This window comes from Passer domesticus, chromosome 7, assembly GCF_036417665.1.
Source record: "Passer domesticus isolate bPasDom1 chromosome 7, bPasDom1.hap1, whole genome shotgun sequence".
In the NCBI taxonomy this organism is placed as follows: domain Eukaryota; kingdom Metazoa; phylum Chordata; class Aves; order Passeriformes; family Passeridae; genus Passer; species Passer domesticus.
The window spans coordinates 43,650,952-43,673,477 of NC_087480.1; the positions used below are offsets into that span (position 1 = coordinate 43,650,952).

Below are 22,526 nucleotides of genomic sequence, written 5' to 3' on the forward strand. Positions count from 1 at the left end.
GCCCCGCCGGGGGAGGCAGCAGCGCCCACGCCGAGCTGCACCCGAGCTGCCGGGCCGGGGCCCCCGGGCACGGCCTCGGCCCTGCCGCCTCCCGCAGCGCCTGAGCCGAGTGGAAATAAAAACCGAGCTAGTCCTAGACCTGCAGTGCACTTCGGGGTGGGAGGGAAAGAAGAAGAAAAAGAGAAAAAGAAGAAAAAGAAGAGACGAGACTTCTGGTTGTTTTCACACTGCCCCAAAGAGGAGAGGCGGCCCGTGTCCGGGCCAGGGGCTGCCTCGCTCCGCCTGAGGGGCCCGGCCCCGCCGCTCATCGCGCCTCAAAGGCTGCTCTGAAGGGGTGATTTGGTGCTCCTGTGAAACGCTCTGCAGTAAATAGACTTCTTTAAGTACTTAAGCACCAAGGAAAACACAGCCCCTGTGAAAGCCTGGCCAGCTGTGCAGCTGCCGCTCTTGGCTTCTCACCTTTTGGGCCCGGGCTTAGCAGCCGCAGCCGCGCCGGGCCTGGCGGGGCCGGGCGGCGTTTCACGCTCCCCGAGAGCCGAGAGCCTGCGGGGGCTGCAGCTGCGGCACTGCGCTCAACTCCTGCCAGCGCCTTTGAACGCCCCCGGCACAGCACACGCTTCTTGTTCGTGCGCTTATCACCAAGAGAAAAGCTATTTTCAGTGCTTTTTCTGTCAGCTCGGGTTGGTTTGTGCTGCCGGCTCGGGGGTGGCTGCAGCTCCCCGCCGTGGCTCGGGGCTCCCCGCGGCCCCAGACAGCGCCGGGAAGCGCCGGGCAGGGCAGGGAAGGGAAGGGAAGCGCGGCGCAGGAAGCGGCGGCCGGGCCGGCAGGAAAACCGTGGGGAGCGCAGGAACGGCACGCAGGAAAGGGGCCCGGGGCCGGGGCAGCGGGAGCCGCCTCGGTGGCCTCTGAAAGGCTCGGAGAGGAAGGGAAGGTCGTGTTCCCCTCCGAAGGTGCCCCTCGAGCCGCTGCTGGCCTTTCCGAGCCGCCGCTGGCCTTTCCGAGCCGCCGCTCGGAGCGGGGGGCCCGCGGGCTCTGACTGCGGCTGCCGCAGGAAAGAGCCCGTGCTCGAGTGCAGGAGCCGAGCTTCTTAAAAGAAATAAAATGACAATAAAAACCAACCACGCTTAATTATATTCTGAAATACTAAGGTACTTTGAATCTTCAAACATCAAAATACTTTGAAAATACTCTGAAATACTTTACATGTTTTAACTGGTTCTGGTTTCTATAGACAGACTCTGCCTTTTGTCTGGAGCTTTAAAACGTTTTCTTTCTGTACCACCCAGCATACTTCCATAGCGTAGCTCCTGGGCTGAGTATTGTGTTTCCCCATTCTCGCCGATGTGGTGGGAAAAGGCTTTGCTCACTGAGCCTTTTATGTTAGTTCATCCTATTAAAGCGCCTTGCTTTGTTGTCCTCTGAACCCTCTTTAATGCCTCTGCATTTTTCAGCAAGTTTGGTGAAAAGAAAAACTTCACCCTGTATCATTAGAGTCCTGACTAGACCCACATTCACCGATGAACAATTTCAAGTTGAATGATTCACTGTTCCTTCACTATCACCTTAGTTGTGCAGACAAGTCGTCTCCCTCACACCGAAGTTATTTATTAGAAGAATAAAATTCAAATATTTTTGTTTGGGAAATGGACAGTCTCTGAGATGAAGGTTAAACTGGAAGATTTCCTCCAACAACATTTGGGATATGACATTTTAAAACAGTAAGAGAGCTGATAAAATGCAAAATGTATTGAATTTCTGCGAACAGCAGGGAAAAAAGTTGTTACACTTTTTGGAATAGAATGCTTTGAAGTAATGTCTCTGTGCCAGCATAGAGGACTTGTTCAAAAGGTGCGTGGATCATACAACGCAGATGAGAGAGAAATACACACAAGCTGCAAGAAATTTCTTATCTTGTGCCTAAACCAGCAGTAGAAGTGGGAGTTGTGATGGAAATAAAAAACACGTAGAAGTGCCTGGTGTTTGGGAAATGCCTCGCATGGATTCTTTGTGCAACAGGCATCCAAGTGGTCACCAGATTAGCAGAAATCGTTAGACCATAGTTGTGTCTTTCCTGAGAGCAAGAAAGATAACAATGCAGGCTGTGGTGAGTTGTTTTTCAGCACTTCATCAGAACGTGTTTTCCAGCTAACATCTTGATCCTTCTTCCAAACATGAGGATAGGGTTGCACATGTTGGTGGAATTTTATTTTCCTTCCACCTTAGAGTAACTGATACAGCAGCATCCAGCTCATCAAAGCACAAGGAAATACTGCAAGTAGCTGGGTAATAATCGACCTGGCAGACTCCCCCTTATTCAAAACGACACAGATACCAGCTCTTTGAATAGTACCACAAAATTCAAAGTATTCACTTGTAAACATCCCTGTGTGTTTATTACACATATCTCTGTGTGGGAGGGTTCATGAGACCTTGCCCAGAGTTGCTCAGGAAAGAATTACAGATCTAAGGATAGAGTTCACAAGTGAAAATTCTCAAAATCCTCAGCTTTGTGTCTGCATTGCCACAGAGGATTCCTTCATTTCAAGTAGAAAATGTCATGGTGTAGTCCAACTCCCTCCTCCAGCAATCCAGAATCATCCCTGAAACCTGTTCTCCCATATACTCTCAATCACAATCTTGTGCCAAATACAATTTTTTACATAATGAAAATTGTTATTTCACGTGCTGTGTCACCATATAAATTTTCTCTTTCTGTTGCTTAGAATAATTCACACCCTCACCTTCACATTATTCAGCTCTGGCTGCTCCGTATGGGCAAGAATCTGTCTGAGACAGCATTCCATCAATTTACACCACTGTCCTGCTAAATCAAGAAGTCTTGGCTTATGCCAAGTGTTTCTGTGTTTAAGAGAGCAAAACTACCTTTAGCAGACAGCTCAGGTCAGGACCTGTAAATGTCAGCTGTCAGCTGTGGCTCACACCACATTTTCCCCAGGTAGTGAAACAGTTTTCATCCATGATTTCACAAAGCCCAGCAGATAATTTTAGCCTAGTATTTATTTAGTGATTTCCCTCTAGCCTGCGTTTTCCAAATGTCCATTTGTTTTCAAAGCTGTGCATTTGGTATTTTAATCCCCCCTTTAGCTGAGTAGAGTGATTCTGAATAAACACTGCAATTGCTACAGACACATCTTAGTATTTAATGGGGTTTGGGTCACACACGTTTCTGACGGGCTGTTTTTATGTACCGTACACCTTAAAATGGGTCTTCTCCAAGCAATTATTCACAAAAGCTCAAAATAAATATTGGCCTTTGTGTCAGGTTTCCACGATGGGGCTGTACCCCGGGCTCAGCGGAAGGTTCACAGAGGGCTGACAGAGCTTTGTGAGCTCTGCTTTATTAGGACTTTTCCGAGCCGGAGCATTCCTGGGTGTGGCCGATGGGATTTCCTGCCTTTTTGTCTGGTGGAGGTAGCGCGGAAGCTCCAAGTGCAAGGAAGCACTTCCCGCTCCGCTGCCGTGCGGGCTGTGGGGCAGAGGAAGGGCTCGGGCAGCGCCGAGCGGGCTCGGGAGCTCCCGTACAATGTCGCATTGTGTGTGCACAAGTGTCTGCTGCTGCGCTTTGACACAAGGTTTCAAACCGTGACACACAAGGATTGAGTCATCCTGCTGCCGCAGGGCACATGGTCCTTAACATTGTCATTCTCTTCAGTGGATCACCAAAGTCTGCACTAATCATGTCCCAAACTTACAAAAAAACTCCAACCAAACCAAACCAACCAAACAAACAAGCCAACAAAACCCCCAAACACACCCAAACAATCTTTTGGATAATACTGTAATTTATACTGGCTGCTTGGCTTCCAGATTTCTCTAAATTCTTATTTAATCTGAAAACCTGTCCAAGTTACTGTGCCACATGCTTATAGCTCATGTGTGCAGAGTGGATTTAATTACTGTTAATTACCATGGGAAATCCTCTGCATTGAGTAACAGTTGAAGGGAGATTTCATGACCCTATGCAATTTTTGCTGACTGTGTAAAATGAAGTAAGGTTCTATCAGAATAAATCAGATGATAGCTAATAAGCAAACTCTTTCCATCTGTAAATAGAAAGATTGAATTAGAAAAGTGTGTGAAAGCAGATTATAGGAACTTAAATTAGGTGGATTTTGTTTAGGGTTTTGTTGTTTGTTTCTTAAATCTTGACACTTTTGTTCTATTGAATTAATCTCATTTTCAAATTAAAAAACCCCAAACAACTAAACATATGGGGAATTACTGAAATACAAGAGATGTTTTCTGGCAAACTTCAGAAGCCTGGGGAATTTCCAGCATTTCAGAGCTGAGCAGGTTACACTGCTCTAGTTTAAGTACCCGTATTTTTGAATGCTCTGTCAGTTTGACCCTTTTTACAACATGTGATAATGCCTCATCCCATACAAAATGCAATTAGTATTGAGATCTTCTGGGCCAGATTAGGAATTAAGGAATGTTACAGCTGGGCAATCCCTGTATTTCTTAGGTGACCGGATAAAATAAGGATGGATAACAGTATTTTTACACATTTCTGTTCCCTGTTTTCGTCTTGGCAGCCTGTGGTGTACAGCAGACCCAAGGTTAGTTCCTGCTGAGTAGTCATGGGGCATTCCAGCTGCAGCTCCTCTCTTGCTCAATATGCACCCTGCTATACCTGGCTCTCACAAGGAATACCTGGGCAGGGAGTTACCAGGGAAGAAATAGACAGATTTTATGATAATTTTCTATCCCTGTTCTATTCCTTGCACTGGAAGAACAGCTAGGAAAAAGAATAAACATCAAAGGGCTAGGTTGCTCTGAATAATTCAGGCTATTCTATTTCACATAGACATTCAGTATAATGCACCTTTTCAGTTCTCAGTTCATTTTCTCTGCCTGTTTGTCACATGGCCATCACCAGGACAAAGCTGCATGCCCTTTCCAGGCACACAGAAGGCAGCCCAAGGCTCAGAAGGGTGCTTTCTACACTGCAGCCTCAAAACTGTGTGGTACCTCTGGCCTAACCTGCTAGTGTATGGGAAAGCACATCCATGGCTGAGGAGCTGCAGGACAAAATGGCCTTTTCATTTTTTTCACCTTACTGTTATTGATGCTATTGTTTTATTACAGCTATTATTGCCTGTCTGAATCTTGTCTATTTGCATGTGGAGCGTCTATGGAGGAAGCAGATTTCAGTCACCATGACCAGGAGTGTAGGAAATGCTTCCCATGGCCCAGTGCCACACTCCAGGGCGTGCACATCTTTTACTGCGTGCATTACATTTACGTAGGGCTTTGAGTTCCCTCCCAGGACTGGGCTCCCATCACACAGTCACCTCCATAGCGGAAACTGTCATTTTCCACAAAGGCCCACAGTGCTTAGATGAGATAAGCAAGGGATACAGAAACACCAGCAAAGGGAAGGGAAATGACTCACCTGTGGGCTATCAGCTCCTAGCACAGAAATGGGGTGGTACTCACAAGGGGTCGGTGGCACCGTGCTGTGATGACACAGCTCAGCCCTTGTCACAGGATCTCAGATGTGTGGGACAAACAACCTTAATGCCTGTAAGGCTTCAGGAGCAGAAGGGTCCGAGTCTCTCAGATAAAAACACCCCTACAAATTCAGATGTCCCTGTGCATTGCCTCATCCCTGTACATAGCATTTATTTACTCATTGGTAGCACAAGGGTTTAACTTGAACTTCCACAGTTTATACGTTTTTGGTGCCCTGCTCAGAAGTGACTTTATCCCTGGGACAAAGCAGTGCTTTCCCTCATGACTGTCAGCAGCCAGGGTAAACCATCCCTGCCCAAATGGAGGCCTGAGCCAAGAGACACTTTATCTTGTGCACAAATACAGATTTGACGCTTTTTTCAGCCCTGCTCAGGTCACTATTTAAAAGGCTAGGAAGTGAGCACACATGAAATCATTCCTTCCATACAGGCAGACAGATGGAGAGAAATTCCAGCCTGCTTCCACTCCTTTGTCTTCAGGGCATTTTTGGAATTTCCTTCAGGAAGTGAGGTTATGACCCAGAGCCTTCCTCGGTGAGTAGGCTCTCATTTCCCACAGTAAACCCTGCACTGCGATGACATACAGTATGAGAAGGTGAGGTTTATCTTCACTCTCCAACTGCATCCGGTATGGGCTCCATGGAACTTAAAAGTAATTCTGAGAGGGAACAGCCACAAGAAAGGAAATGGAAGTCAAACCTTTGGGAGAAGTAACGCAGTATCTGTTCAACTACGCTGCCACACGCTTCGCTGGCAGACCCAATGGAGCGCAGCGCTCACCCAGCTGAGGCCATCAGCCTGTGTTTCATAAACTTCCTCGATGTTTGCAATAAGATATGAGTTGAACTTATGAATTATATTGGTGATACAAGTGAATTACTTCACTTTTCTGCTCTAGGCAGTCATGGTAAAACTAGCAACCATCTGGTTTTCCTTCTGTTGGTACTTCATTGGCTGTCAGAAAAGAATTGCTCTTGTAGAGATTCTTCTAGTGGCATTTCAACATGCTGACAAGAAAGTTATAGTTTAAAATTTGTTTTGTATTTTACATGATCCTGTGACATTACATGTTATGTCCTCACAGAATGGACTTAATCCCAGCATGTACTAAAACCAAGGAATTCTTTCACTGACTTCTGTGGAAACCACGCATGGCACGAAACCACCACAACAGTATAAAACTGCTAGTAATCTGATAGTAGACTCATTTAAAAAATCAGTTTATTAATGTTTAGAAGTCAATAAAGCTATGTGCAAATTGAACAATAAAAGTCAGAAACATTTTAAATACTATTTTTTAAACCAGAAAAAAAACCCCAACAGTTTAATTGCACTGGAAATTTTACTACAAAGGCAATACATTTTCTTTACAAAATACCAGTCCTAGGAGTTGCTGATGACTGTAGGTAAGTCAATTGCTCTCAGCTATCCCAGATATACCACATTTGTTATAGTAACACTCTAGGCGCATGAAGACTCCTGTATCTTATTTACATTGTACACATTCAACCCCATTAGCACAGGTTAGAAAAATAGAGAAGTAAAAATGATGCTGTAAAACAAATACATTCAATTTAACGACAGGTACTTCTTCCATGATAAAATACAGACATCTTTGCTGAAATTATAAACATTAATAAAATGTGCCAAAATGTATTGCATTTTGTTATGGAAGTGCATTTATCTATAGTCATTTCACTTCAACATTCTTTTTACTTTTTCTGAAACCCGACGTACTCTTTTCTGATTTTCCAACTGGTCCTTACTTTTGGAAAGACCGTGAACCTGACACTGAAATACCCCTTCAGTTTTTAGCTCTTCTTACTTAGGCAAAAATCCCACTGTTGTCAATAGTATTTTTTACTATTTTGTAGACTTTCAAGTCATCTTGAAGAGAAATGATATTTAGTTCTTCCTTGCATTTTTCATGATAATGCAGTTTATTTAATGCTATAGAATAAAAAGGCAATCAAAATATGGGGCCAAATGCCCTTCTGAGCTACTCCATTAAATCTGACGCAGTCAATGGAATTGTACAGGCGAAAGTAACTGCAGAATCTAGCTCATGGTCTTCAAATGTAATACAGACTGACAGCAAAAATTCACAGCTATAATCTTGCTAAGTAAAACCCCAAGAGCTTTGGACTCTGCAAACAAAACCTTATGACTTAACTAAAAGCTCTGCAAAATTATGCCAATTATGGTTGTATGTGGTCTAAGTTACATTTGTGTGATCTCCTTCCATGTTATGTACTAAACAAACACACTTCTTACCAACGATACCAGAGCCACCACTAAATTCAGTACAGAAAGATCTTTGTGTCAGTGGTTTGCTGTGAAGAGAAAAAACTTCACATTCTTCTCACAGGGGAAAAAAAAAAAAGATTCATTCTCCCTTTCCCTCCTCCCCCTTTCTCTTTCTCTCACACACACCAGGCATCATTTCGCCAAGGCATCAGTCTTTCAGAGTTACTAAGGAGATTTCAGGATATGAATGCGCCTGACAATCCTGAGCTGCCTCAGCGCAAAGACAAAACATGCTCCAGGGAAAAAGATTTTCAAGCCAGAACACTGTGTCCCATTTCTTGAACTCCAGCCTCGCAAGTGCACCGTTTGCCTCATTAGAACTAATGCTACTTGCTCACTCAGCCCAACACTGCTGCTGTGAGCAGGAGGCGTCCCAGCTCCCTGATTTCAGAGGAAGACTCTGAAATACACCCCCATGGTTACTCCTAAGAAGATGAGGTAACATTGCCCGAAGACATGATGGTTTCCGGATGGTCACCGTCCTCCTTCTGTGGGTGTGAGGAGTTGTCAGACTTACTCCGGCTGAACTCCATCCCCCCAATGATTGGCCGTTTGAATTTGGTCCCAGAATCTGCTGGGGGACATGTGCAGCAGCACAAAATCTTGATGAAAGCCCTCCGCATCTCTTTGTTTGTCAAGGTGTAGATGATAGGGTTCGTGGCTGAATTGAGCACGGCCAGTACTAAGAAATACTCTGCTTTATAGAGGATTGGGCAGGTCTTCACTTTGCACCCCACATCCAGTAAAAGGAGGATGAACAGAGGAGCCCAGCAGGCAATGAAGACACTCAGGACTATGATCACTGTCTTGAGCAAGGCTAGTGACTTTTCTGAGCTCCTGGTAGCTTTGGTAATGTTTTTCCGAAATGTCAGCCTGCGGCTCCTAGTCCTCACCATGGAGTAGATCCTGCAGTAGAGGACCACAATAGATAACAAAAGGCCAGTGAAAACGGTTGTGCAAAAGAGAATATAGTGCTTGTGGTAGAGAGGCAGCACGGTGGAGCAGTTGGACAAGAGGTTCTTGCAGTTCCAGCCCATGATCGGGAGCCCCCCAAGGATGGCGGAGATGACCCAGCACGCACTGATCAGCAAGAAGGAGCGGAAGCTGTTGCTGCCATTGTGGAGTTTCATCTTCAGCATGGTGATGTATCTCTCAATGGCAATGGCCAGCAAGCTGAACACAGAAGCTGACAAAGCAACAAACATGCTGCCTTCTCTTACAAACCACTGGTTGGGGGTCAGGCTGTAGGTTTTGTGTCCAGATAGCAGGAGGTTGGCAGTGTAAGCCACACCAGCCAGCAAGTCTGAAAGAGCCAAGTTCCCAATGAAATAGTACATGGGTCTGTGAAACTTCTTGGTTTTCCAGATGGTAAGCAAGACAAAAATGTTCTCTAAAATTATAAAGCAGCAAATGATGATAAAAACCACCGACGTCACTTTAATTCCAGTGTCCACACTCTCATTTAGCTTTCCCGTGTAATTATAATGCTCTTTGATGACATAGTTGACATCGGTGTTGGTGGGGTTGCTGGTGACCTTCTGCGGGGCAGTGGTGCCGGAGTTCATGGTGCCTGGCTGGGGACTGCTCCCCCAGCGGCCACCGGATGGTGACGCCGACCACAAACCCGGTGGCAGCCCCGCAACTCCTTGGCTCCACAGCCTGCCCGGCGCTGCTGCACAGCCTCACAAACTGCAGCCCTGAGAACAAGAGGCACAAAACCCAGACTTAAAAGAAGGGAGACAAACAGTGTAGGAAATGATAAAGGGTTTAAGATAATCTGCTGTTTTAACTGTGCATCAGAATTATAAATTATAGAATTATAAATTATATTCACACATGAATCACTTTCATTCAGCTGGTAAAATACCCTTTAAAAGGTGGCTAGGCATATTCAATAGGTAAAGTTAATACGACAAAAAAAGTTCTGTCATGCAGAACTGAACAAGTTGGAGTCAGCAAGGACTGTATTACTGGACTTCTTCCAGCACAAAAGATCTCAAAGCTCCCCAGCAGTAAGTTCTAGTCTTTTTTTTTTCAGTGGGAAATACAACAGCAGAGATTAAAAAAGGGAAAGGGCTCGCTTGATTAGCTTTAAATGTATGAAAGTCTGCACAGAAATTACTTGACAGGAGACCCGTATTCTCGTCCAGTAATAAAGTCTGAATCCACTTTGGAAGGGGGTAGTTATGCAATTTACTGATGCCATCTCAAACAGTGGTAAATTCACTGATGTAAATATAAACAAGAGATCATTGCAAAGCTGTAAACAGGTAAGGGGTGCCCTTGCTAAATACAAGAATATGCTTTACAAAGCCCACAGCAGTAAAAAGTTTACAAAAACAAGAAAAACATGGAATTAAGCTACAGAGCAAGTCCATTCCATGGGTCTGAAACAAAGAATGTCAAAATAACCCCTTGCATTTAAATAACTAGTATTGCAAGCTTTTGAAATTGGCATAATTAAGAAATATGCATATAGAGGAACCCCCCTTTACATATAAAGGTTTTGTATTGGACATTTTAAAAGAATTAAACACATAATATCACGTAAGGAAAGAAGAACAAGCAGATTTGCTAAATTACAGCCTAAGCAAGGCAAGGCAGTGGGTTCGGCTCCCTGCACTATTCCCGAGCTCCAGTCCGCATCGCTCCCGGGCAAAAACTCCCATCGCTCCTGTCCCGCACCGCTCCTGTCCCGCACGGCTCCGGGGCTCAGCCGCGCACCGCTCCGGCTCCGCTCCGGTCTCTACCGAGCGTGGCTCCCGTCCCGCACCGCCTCCGCTGGACGCGGCACGCAGCCGGGCACCGGCGTCCAGGTAGTTTCCTCCCCACCCCTTCTGTTTTGTTTGGTGGCCCCGGGGGTCGCGGCGGTCGGGGGCCGCAGCGCTGGGACTTGAGGCGTCCCCGCGGCGCGGGCAGTGCGCGGCCGCGGCTCCCCGAGCCTTACCTCGCTCAAGAGCGGCGCGGAGCCCACACCGGCCCCGCACATCTTGCGTGCCCGCGGAGCAACTCCGGTGGGCGGGCTGGGGGGCTCGTTGGTTTTAATGTTTCTGCAGCTGCTGCTCTCCACCCCGTTTCCGATTCCCCGTCTCCTCGTGCACGCCCAGCCCGGCCCGGCCGGCCCACCGCCGGCGGGACACCCCCGCCCGCCGCCCCGGCCCTGCCCCGTCCCGCCCGCCGAGGCGTGAGCAGCCGCGGGCGCTGCCGTGCCCGGCTGGCACAGAGCCCGCGGGGCTGCAGCGGGCGGCACGGGCAGGCGTGGGGCGAAGAGCTCCCCCGCGGGACCCCCTCGCCGTGCCGGCCGGGGGACGCGGGGAGGGGACGCCGCGGCCGAGCTCCAGCCGTCCGTGACCTGGGAGCCGCCGCGTCCCGCCACCGGGCGCACCCGGCATTCCGGGGAAGGAGGTGTTGGCACGGCCCGGCCCGAGCACGGCTCCTGCCCCTCGTGGGGTGCCGGGGGCAGCTTCCCGCCCGCCCGGCTTTCTCGCCCCCCGAGTGGGCACAGAAAGGCTATGGCCAAAGGCAGCATCCCGTACGCTACCTCCATTCTTACTCTTAGAGGACAGCGTAAGTCATGTCTAAGGAAACACCTGGAAGAAGCTCTTCCATTTTCTCATGCAGCCAAGGTGTGTTTTTGCCGTGGCAGGCCCGGTGGCAGTCACCCGCACTCAGGCCTGCAGAGTGACTCACCAGCGGCTCCCCGGGGAGGCAGCAGCTCGACAGGGCGAGGATGGTGCCAGGCTGCGCTCTGCAGGGCAGGAGCCACAACTGGCCCATGGGGGACAAACTCAGCTCATGCCACTGTCAAACAGCACCAGGTGCTGGTGTTTCCACACGAAAAAAAACCCAAACAAACAACCAACAAACAAAATCAAAAAACCAAAACGCAAAAATCCCCCCAAAAACTAAAAACCCCAAAGCTAACCTCTACGTGTTCAGAGGATGCTGTAAAACAACTATGTTTCAAAGTATCAAGAAAAGTTTTTAATGGATTTTTTCAGAAACAAAATTGGCAATGGCAACTACTTAACATTGTTACCACTGTATTACATTGTATATTCCTTTAAAAAGAAAAACCACGTTTGGTGTATGTAAAATGCCAGCTCTGGTGTATTCTACCGTTGCACTTACTGCAGAAAATTTCCTCTTCCTTCCTTGCTCTGCTCTTCATAACTCCAAATTGAAATGTAAAATAATATCACAATAGGCCAAAGCACAATATATTGGGTCTTTCAGTTTAAAGCATTTTGCCTGTCAATTGGCTGTAGCAGTTGTTATGGGGAAGCAGCTTTCCTCTGAAAGAAGTACAAGTATTCCACCCTCAGGAAGAGGGTCCCTCTCTTATTTATGCAAATAGTCACACTTCAATTGCTCCACACCTCTCCCAGAATGACTCAGATAAATTACACTGGCAAACTCTTCTACCACAAAGCTAGAAACTTGAAAAGATATTTAGCCTCCTGAGAGGCTGGAGGAAAATACAGCCGTTAAGTCACAACTGTCAGAAAAGGCACATGAGATAAATCATTCTTGAGGTTGACATATGTATCCCCTGCAACTGCCCAACATACCCCAGATATTTCAAGCTTTCCCCCTTATTTATCTAATATATAGAAAATACTAAATACAAGTGCATTCATCAGGCATTTTCTTCTAGAAAATAATTCTCACATAATTTTAAGTAAGAGGAACATAATAAAGGAACTTGCTTTAATTAAAGGATAGAATGATTCAGGGTTTCATTAGTCAGATGTGCAAGCTTTCATGTCCAGGCTATTGGTTACCAGCTGACAGGATACCAGCTCAGAGATGTGACATCCAGCAAATTAATTGTCAGAGGCTGTGTAAAATCACAGAACCATAGAATGGTTTGGGTTGGAATGGACCTTAAAGATCACCCACTTCCTATTCCATTACCATGGGGAGGGGCACCTCCCACTAGACCAGGATGCTCAAAGCCCCATCCAACCTAGCCTTGAACACTTCCAGTGATGGGCACATCCCCCCTTTCTGTGGGCAACCTGCTCCAGGGCCTCACCACCCTCACAGCAAAGAAATTCTTATCAATATTGAAACTCAGCCCACTGTCTTTCAGTTTGAAACCATTCTCTTGTCCTGACACTACATGCTCTTGTAAAAAGTCCCTTCCCAGCTTTCCTGTAGGGCCCCCTTTATATACTTAAGCACCACAAGAAAGTAACCCCAGAGCCTTCTCTTCTCCAGACTGAACAAACCCAGCTCTCTCAGCCTTTCCTCGTAAGAGGTGCTCCAGCCCTGTGATCATTATTTGTATCTTTCCTCCAGACCTGCCCTGACCATGTCTGGTCCATGTCTTTCCTGTGCTGAGAACCCCAGAGCTGGGCACAGCACTGCAGGTGGGGTCTGGCCAGAGTGGAGCAGAGGGGCAGAATCCCCTCCCTTGACCTGCTGCCCACACTCCTTATGGTGCAGCCTAGCATACAATTGTCTTTCTGGGCTGCAAGCTCACACTGCAGGGTCATGTCCAGCCTCTTATTCACCAGCACCCCCAAGTACTTCACCTTGGCCTCTCTCAGCCTACAGTGATACAGGGAGTTGCCCCAACCCAGGTGCAGCACTGGGCAAAATATGCAGGTATTTTCAGTTCCATTCTAAAATGTGGGTACTTGTATCACAAAAAGCATCAATAAACTTAGATGACCACACACATTTACAGCCGTCTTGACATCTTGGCAGTGAGGAAACTGAAATATAGCTTCTTTAAATGGAGCCAGATCAGCTGGATTTGCACTGAAGGCTGTCTAAACCCTCAGAGAAGATAGGTTAATATAGTTCAACTGCACAGGTTCTAACCTGCTTACAAGGGCTGAAACACAAACAGGACTCAGGTTGGTTCAGCCATCTCTACCAAAACTGTAGTTGCTGGTGTTTAGCAAGGGGGTTTACACCAGGGTTATACTCCAGCCTCACCCTGAGAACAAGCCATCAACAGAATGAGAACTCTTCTCAGTACCTCTCCAACTGCCTTGTCCACTTCCACTACAGAAATCCAGTGTATGCATGGCTCCTTTGAGAACTCAATTCTGGAACTGCCTATGGTCAGAATAAGGAGAAAGAACAACACAATGTTATTCATACATTTCAGAAATAACCAGAATGCAGGTCTCTGTCAAATGCCAGCAGGAAGGCTGTGCACATCAGGACACCAAACAGACACATAACAGATACCTCACCTGGCTAAACTGGTTAAAAATGTTCTGCACCATGTCTACTAGCATAGAGAGACAGACACATTTTTCACAGGGGTCCTGATATGCTCTCAGGTAGTTTTCAGGATGAGCAGAAACTCATATTCTATGGAATGTCATGAACAACAACAAACTAATACTGACTGTGTGACAGCCAAAGTTCTTGTGGAACTTCCAGCGAGAGCTTAGTGTGGTAGGGATTGCAGAAACCTGGCTAGTCACAGAGCAATTTCCTTGCAGGAAAATCCTTTGATCTTGTCAGAAAAGAAGCTGTAAGCTGGGGTCCACCCAATGCCTGCATATCAAAAGACTGGTGGCCTCTGACACCACCAGACCCAACTCTCCCAGTGCAGCTGGACAACTCACAATTGCATCAGAGGAGTGTCTGAACACTATCCATCTTGAAAAGATAGTGACAATCCCTGCAAGAGAGATTAGCAAAGGATTTTTCTCCAACACGTCATTCTTCTTTTCCAAAGTCTTTGTCCATATAAGCTAAAACTACTTTTATTCATCCTGATGCAACTTAGGTCACAAAGTGAGCCATTCCTCTCTGAAGTGCTGGGTCATGACAGATCTGTGAAGCAGTACCAGAGTGCAGGTTTGGTCACCAAGAAAGTATCAAGAATGGCCTGCAGAATCCCCCAAAATTCTCATGACTAGAAGAAATAAAAAAGTTGGATTCATTATTCTGCTGCAATCTCTGAACAAATATTCCATATTTTGAATCATTTGTCAAGATTTACAGGCATTGTAGCATGCTCTTATGTGCCTTCAAGTAATTGATACTTTTCAAAATCTGTAAGGAAAAAAATACGCCTAATTAATGCATTCAAATGGGTTCAAATGACACCTTAAATGAAGTACATGCAGGCAGAAGAAAATTATAATATTGTGAGATAAATCAACCCATACTGGGAGACTATACCAGAAAGTTCTAAGAGAGCAAAGAAGACACTGAAAGTATTTCTGTATCTGTAAGAAAGTTACAAAGAGTAAATTAAATTATTTTATTAATTTGTTAACATAAGAGTAACTACAAGCCATTTATACTGATTCTTGAGTATACTGAGTACCTAAGAAAACCATTCAGATTTATTGTTCAGTTTAAAATTAATTAATGTTTCAGTTACATCACTTTTCCAGTTTAGAATAATCTGGTTTTAAATTATTCTTTCCACAGGGAATAGGTTTGATGAATTAATTTTCTGTTGATATTCACAGTGTTCCAAAATTCCATATCTTCTTTCCTCAGATTAGAATCAAAAACCTGGTATGGAGAAAAAAAAAAGTCACAAGAATATTGCAAAGATTAAAGAACACATATTTTTTCAGTATTAGTATTCTATAGCTTAGATGGTCTGGTTTTATGTCATTTTTGTGAGAATCTGCACTTTATTTTTAGCCCACTAAGCTGAATATATTATTAGGAAAAGCTCAAGTCTGAAGGGAAAGAATTGAAGTAGTTGAGAAAGTGACATGCAATTTGCATGGATATCATTGTACCCAAAAGTCTAACACACTTTAATATATGGAGCAACCCTTAAAGGATGATAAAACTGCTAATATACTCTTGAACTTCCTACTAGAAGTTCAGCTACAGAAGGTTTCTCAAAGGGCAGTGGCTGGCCAGGATGACACCCACGGCACCTGGGCACAGAGAGCTCTGCTGCAGCCGGTCCCTGCCGGGCCCCTCGGAGCAGCACATCCACAGCTCCGGCCTCACCCTGCAGAGGGACACACGGTACAGCACCGGGACACAGGCCGGGCACTCAGCACCTTCTTTCCAGTGTGTACACATCTTACTGGAGGCTGCAAAAAGTTCAAAAACTAGGTACAGAAAAAGTCTCCCAACACAGCCACACAAAAAAATTATCAGAAGGTTGGCTCATCTGTTATTTTTACCCAATGCCCAATAGGGAGAGGTGAGCTTCAAAGCTCTGGGAGTGGTGTGGCAAGGTGGAAAGAGTTAACTGCCTTGGATTCAATCAGTAACAGCAAGAGCTACACCACCTTTACCCCCATTTTCAAAAGCAAGGGTTAACCACAGAGGTGTGAATATTACGCAGTCTGCTTGGTCTGGTAGATTTGTGAACTTACCAGTATTACACATGCTACTCAGAAAATAATGCCTGTCCCCCCAGTAAGTCATGTTGGGGGGACAGGTGTGATAGGAACACTTCTGCAGCCTGATTATAAAGAAATTGCTGAATATTCAGTTTAAAAACCCATTTCCATTATTTTCCTATGAAACATTCTTAGGTGCCTTCATCTACAATAATATAAGAGATGAAAACCAGAAAGAAGCAAGAAAAATAGGAGAGGGAGTTACTCAGAGTCAGGCAGGAAGCTACTTGGCTGCACAGAAAATGGCCTCACCCTTTCCACTGACTTTTAGTTTATATTTTTCTTTTCCTTATTTGTTTCAAGAGTTTCCTTTCATTAGGAGTCAGAGAGCTCTTCCACAGGCAGCTGACTGCATTTAGGTAGATAGCACTGATAAATTGCATCTTATTTTAAGTAATGGTTTATCTCAACTGAAAAGGAGTGTCCCAATCAGTCACTGCCATAAATGACATAATGATAGGGAAGAAAAAGTGCCTTCAGTTTTCTGGTGTATTCCCTGACCCTATTGGCAAGGTGATGGGTTACAAAGATTAAATGGATGCATTGATGCATCCTGAAAAGGGTCACTGTAGAAAGGTGAACAAATTTTCTCTCCAGGGGAAGTTTGTTTTACAGAAATAAGAACAAGAGGAAGAATTTCAACCCTAGGGAAGAATATGCATATAATTCCAAGAATTCACTTGAGGGATAAATTCTGAGTTTAAAACAAAGCAAAATCTTATAAAATGAGCACCTCCAGGCTAACTGACCAAAGAATAAATAAAAAACAGAAAAACTTTCTGGGCTTGTATGTCCAGCACTTTATACCCTTTTGATCTTCTGTGTTTCTTGTCATAAATTACTCCTCTCTGCTATTCCTAAATCTCATTAGTGTTCACTTGTCAATTTCTTATTAGTTGTCTTACTTTGACCAATGTTGGAAGTACTTTAGAAAGGTTCATTTAGATGTGGTGATGTGGACTTACTCTTAAGCAGCCTTTGCTTAAGAAGAAAATTATTACTGCCAGAGTAATGCCAATGTAGTTGTAGATAGGGGCATAAAACATGAATCCACCAAGTCTGTCTTTCCTTCTGCAACCTCACCAAAAGTAGAAGAGGAGTTGCTCAATGATTCTAAATTAATAAACATGATGCAAAACTTTTGAATACCACAGTCAAAGGAAGAGGCTTCAGTGATCTATCCCAAGGCCACAGGAGATAACAGGGTTTCAGTCTCTTGGGCAATTATAGCTTCTAACAGAAAACAATGGCTATTAGTGAGGCACAATGTGCAAAACTGCTCATCACACCTGGGAGAAAGATAGCTTGGGTCAGCTGAGTCCCAGCACTTAAAATCTTGTGTCGTCTCAAATTACACCTCACTTAGTACATAGCTAAAATTAAACTCTTTTGTAGTTCTAAAGGCACTAATTGGCAGAAATGGAAATTCTAAGAAAGATTACAAAATAATAACCAAAAAAACCCCACCACAGAAAAAACTCCTGAACCAACAGAATTCACCCTGAATGTAATTAGAAAAGTATCAGATTAAAACTGTAACTTGCGATAGCTACTCCTTAAGAAGAATGCTTTTTTAGTAATACTATTCCTAATAATTCCTCTCATTACTCACTGAACTGCTAGGATACCATGACCTAGCCTGAGAAAATGGTGGCTTGCCCTCTTCACAAATGCAGGTGCAGACACCAAAAACATTGTAAAATCTCTGACAAAAGGAGCACTGAAACATATTAACGAACTCACAGCCATTCTCACACATTCTCCTATGTGGGGCAAGAAAATCTGGTTTAATTCCAATTAGCTCAGAACAGGGAGGTGATCAGTCAGAATCAAGTGTAAAAACCCAAAGGTGTTCTAAGCATAGAGCTCTAGCCATGTAATCCTAGCTGACACTGTTCTGGTAACCCTGGAGCTAGAATTTGCTAGCCTATATAAAGATTTGGTTCCTTTGACACATCATTATGTTTTAAGCAGTATGTTGATGTGATGTCTGTTCCTTCAGAGAGAACTAGAGGTGAAACTCCAACCTGTGTTTTGTAAATTCTTAGAAAGTCATCACTGCCGAAAGCCGTATTTAGGAAATATCAGGCACATGACTCACTTCTAGTCCTTGTTTCACTAATTCAGACACACTGTGAAGGAAGGAGTCCCTCAACAGCACAGTTCAATTTTTTTTTCATACTGCTTCATTGTTCTTTTCAAAAGCAGTATTAGCTGAGAGCCACTGGTAGAAAGGTTTATTTCTGGACAATCTTTCCAATTTTCATTTAGTCATTGCCACAGTTTTATGCAAAAGCTAAAAGAAATACCTAAAATTACATTAGTTTTATAAATGAGCCTTACTATCTGGAACTATTGAACCCCTCATCACACAGCAGAGCTAGGTACAAAGCAGTTCTGTGACACCTACAGTGGCATTCCCAGGTACTGGAGCTCCCCAGACTGCAGGCCATGCTTGAAACTAGAAAATAACCTTGCTCTGGAGATTGTGTATATTTCTCAGAACACCACACTGTGCAGGGATTAGTGAGCAGCACTTCATAAAATACCTTGCTTTTCACAGAAATTATTCTAAAGGCAAATCTAGACAAATTTTTGTGGACAAGTTTACCAGAAAAAAAACTAGACAATACTTCTGAGGAGTTGTTATCTAAAAGGTAAATTTGTCTGGATTTTAGCCAAGCTGTATAGAAGCTCTACACTTTGAGGACAAACAATGCAGGCTAGAATATGCGATTGCTGTAAGCCACTTCTTGATAAAAAGCTAAGGAGCTTTGTTTCACAATATGACTAAAGCAGAACAGCACTGGGAAAACTGCCTCAGGAAGTCCACACACAATATAAATCATAATCAGATTTTCCATACCTTTCTAGACACAGGAACTCCTAAAATATCAAGCCAATGCTAGTACAAGTTGAATACTAAGCCAATAGATTCTGCAGGCATATTTCTCAAAACAGATCTGTGAGCTACATTTATCCATATTCATCTCTCTATAGAGATACCTATTTTATACAAAAATCTGAGGAACTGTATAGTCTCTTAATGGGATTTCCCGAACAAACCCAAAATGAAATCTAAACTAATTCTCATAAAAAGCTACAAAAAACTCACCCCCATTTCCAGTAAGTAATAACAAAGATGTCTTTTTGGCTCATGGAACTTGCTGCTCATCTCTCAGCCCTGCGAACAGTTTATTTGTACCTGGACTTGTCTGGAAAGATTTCTACTTTGTTTTATCTACAGGCTAGTAACTAATATGCATAGAACTCTCTGAGTCAATGCCATAGTAATGCTGTGATATGTATAAAACTCTTTTGGTGATGCTCAGATATTGTGTATTAAAATGAGACTGTATTTTTGATGGAGATTTACAATATATTTACAACATAAATACTGTTATGATAATGGCATTAACTTTTTTTTTTTTAAATCCAGCTTTTTCTTCTTCATATATTGTATCTCTGTAACAAAGTACTTGAAAAATTATTTCATACCCAACACCTATATTGCACACTAACACTTTTATCCTATATTTTTCAGGGAGTATCTCCTCATTTGAATTAAACAGCCTGATGCTGTTTAATATATAAAGAGTCCGTGGTATAAATAGGAGTCTTTGCATGGACTTCAATGGACTGAGGAACAGCATTAGAGATGGAAATCTAAAATCTCTTTGAGGGTTGTACAAAAGTGCTACCCTCAAAAATATCTTTTGTCTGTTGCCAATGTTAAGGATTTCAAATCATTGATCATTATTAGCAGACATCACTATCTTGATTAGATTCTCACTGTAACCTTCTCTGAATTAAAATTACATGGTGTGACTCACTGATCCCCTAGAAAGCAAAGAAAAGCTCAAACCTTGATTCACACAATAAAACTTGGATCCCAGGAAACATGTCTCCCATCATGCATTCCATTCAGAATTTCAACATCGTCTTCTGCTATTGTAAAATCAAACACCTGTGGGAATGCATATATAGTTAACATCATGAACACAGACAGAATCAACAACCTCAGATATATTCTAGTATTTAACTGATTCATTTAAACATTCATTTAAATGTGAGGCCAAATTTTTATATATTTTTCCTTTGGAAAATTCTTACATTTTGTCATAGAAAAATACTCCATCAAGCTGACAGGCTCCATTGGGTCTTTTGCTCCTTTAGTGATTCATGTTTATTTGCAGACTATGTTAAGATGGTTTTGTAGCACTCTGGCCTCAGGCAAGGATCCAAGACAAGGGTAGTATCAAAGCTGTTTTTGACAGCACTCTCTATTGTCACTGCCAGAGGTAGGTATAGGAATATCTTGACAGCCATCTCTTTGGAAGAATGAGCTCAGTATTTCACTGACATCCCAATGTTCAGTTTAGAGTGTTACAGTTCTCTTTCTCAGAACTTTAGACAAAGAGAAATTTTAGAAGGTATCAGGACATTCACAAAGCTAACAAGCCAAAGGCTGTGTCTGTCTTTTCTGTGACTCTGACAAAATTCTCACAAACCAGCTAAATACAGAAAAAATGCTACAGTGCCTCAGTACTAATTCAAACTTGAAAGCAATCACCTGTCTTAAAACATAGGTTCTTACAGCCACTGCCTTCTCCTGTGGCCATACCTGCAATGTGAATTATGGTGTCAGTGCTTTCTTAGCAGGTGTCCTACTGAGACATTATGATCAAGAAGTGCTTCTGTTCTCTTTGTTAGAGCTCCTCTGTGCTCAATAAAAAGATTCTGTGGAGCCTGAACTGTAGCCAAATGAGCTCCTCCCATCCTGCATTATCCAGCAACCACTGTTTTCTGGTATGATCCTTGTAGTCAAATTTCAGTGCTCTTTCAAGCCTTTTAAGCTTAAACCAGAGACCAGTCCCAGAACTAGAAACCCTGTGTATGATATACTGAGGGTTTAATGAGGACCAGCTTGACCAGAAGTGGTAGAGACTCAGGCCAACACAGAAACACGAGGGAAAGAAAAAGAAGGGAGGTGTGATAAACAATACTCAATGACTGTGCCAGTTCTTTCCTCTCTCCATCCTAAATGTTTTAAGTTTGGATTGTAACACGTTCCCTGAGTTGTGTGAAATGAATTGGTGGTGCCATAGAGTAAACTCTGTACAAAATAAAATTAATCTGGATTTCAAATGTTGTTGAGGAAAATAAAAGTATAAGGAAGGATTTTCTAACTGGTTTTGTTCTCTGCTCTGGTTCCCAATACAGTAGCACAAGCAGCTGTGCTTGTACCACAGAAGGCAGTGTGAATGTCAGAATAAACAGTCAAGGCAAGAGCTGTATAAACAGGCATGGCCACCAGCAGAAATTCTCATTACATGTATATGGATTCACACCTCCACACACACACACACACACAGAAGGATAGAAACAGATGGAAGATTCCTGTCTTCTTGCAAAGTTTCTTCCAGATTTGCCACAGCAGTTCATACCCCTATGATATTTTTGGAAATAAGTTGTGGTTTTACCTACCCTAAAGAAAGAACACTTTCAAATTAGAGAAATAGAGACACAAAGCAAGTAATGAATTAAAACTATTTGGTATGAAAATAAAATTTTAAAAAAGGTGCCAGGGGAGGAATCATACTCATTCAATCTCATTCATTTCCACTTTTCTTTCTCCAGCCTCTTCATGCTGGGACCATTTCTGCACATTGAGTAGAAGGAGAAGGTAGGTAAGAGTCAGGACAGGCAGGACTGATTTCCTTGGAAGGTCTTTATGTTGGAGCTATCCCCAAATGAGTTTTAAAGCTTTCATAAACTGTTATGCACAGCATCCAAACTCCTTCCATTTGACCTATGTGTCTATCACAAAAAAAATGTAACCATAACCAGATTAGGATTCTAAAACCAGACAGGTAATAACTAGAACTATTAATTACAAAAATCAACTACAAAAGGTCTTCTATGGATTTTTCTTCATACACAGTGATTAGTTCTCCAGGTCTTTTCTGATATTTAGTTATAGTTTTTTTCATACATTGTGGTCATTTCATGGTACCATCATTTGCCAATTCTGACTGAGTTACCCCAGTATAAAACTGGGAAGAAAAATGGGAAGTAAACCCAAAATATTAAAAACTCTTTACTGGATGTTAGCCAGGCTTGAGTGCACAACCAAATCTTACCTTGCAGTTTTCCTCTATCCGTTCTGCCTTTGTTGACTTTGGAATAGTGACAATCCCATTCTGAAAAGAATTACGTTTCTCATCAATAAAATTTGCAGATTTTAAGAAAATTATCTATCTTCAGGCCATTACAATAAATTCCTCACATCTTCTGAGGTTCTAATTTAATTTTCTGGAGGATACTGACATTTTTCCATGTAATTTGCAACTGCAGTTATATACACTGT

General features: G+C 43.4%; 2 protein-coding genes across 6 annotated transcripts in view; both read right to left on the reverse strand.

The window, feature by feature from the left end:
• Positions 1-6,688: 6,688 nt before the first annotated feature.
• S1PR1 (sphingosine-1-phosphate receptor 1) lies at positions 6,689-14,875 on the reverse strand. 3 transcript variants are annotated; one of them, XM_064428084.1, is made up of 3 exons: positions 14,396-14,875; positions 13,795-13,874; positions 6,689-9,499 (listed from the first exon to the last, which is right to left on the reverse strand). In XM_064428084.1, the coding sequence occupies exon 3, from the start codon at positions 9,365-9,367 to the stop codon at positions 8,228-8,230; it is 1,140 nt and encodes a 379-aa protein (XP_064284154.1). In that variant the 5' UTR covers positions 9,368-9,499; positions 13,795-13,874; positions 14,396-14,875; the 3' UTR covers positions 6,689-8,227. The 3 variants fall into 3 exon arrangements, with proteins under 3 accessions (XP_064284154.1, XP_064284153.1, XP_064284152.1); XM_064428083.1 differs by having other exon boundaries at positions 14,015-14,875; XM_064428082.1 differs by lacking the exons at positions 13,795-13,874; positions 14,396-14,875 and adding an exon at positions 10,750-10,906.
• Positions 14,876-15,025: 150 nt separating this feature from the next.
• LOC135305012 (uncharacterized oxidoreductase ZK1290.5-like) overlaps positions 15,026-22,526 on the reverse strand; it is a 44,788-nt gene continuing 37,287 nt past the window's right edge. For 2 of the 3 annotated variants that reach the window (XM_064428092.1, XM_064428090.1), the window contains exons 6-8: positions 22,300-22,359; positions 20,022-20,123; positions 15,026-15,299 (exon numbers count right to left, since the gene is read on the reverse strand). In XM_064428092.1, the coding sequence (XP_064284162.1) occupies positions 20,028-20,123; positions 22,300-22,359 (156 nt within the window). In that variant the 3' untranslated portion in view covers positions 15,026-15,299; positions 20,022-20,027. Of the gene's footprint in view, positions 15,300-15,323; positions 15,842-20,021; positions 20,124-22,299; positions 22,360-22,526 lie in introns of those variants that run through there. The other variant, XM_064428091.1, reaches the window with a different exon arrangement.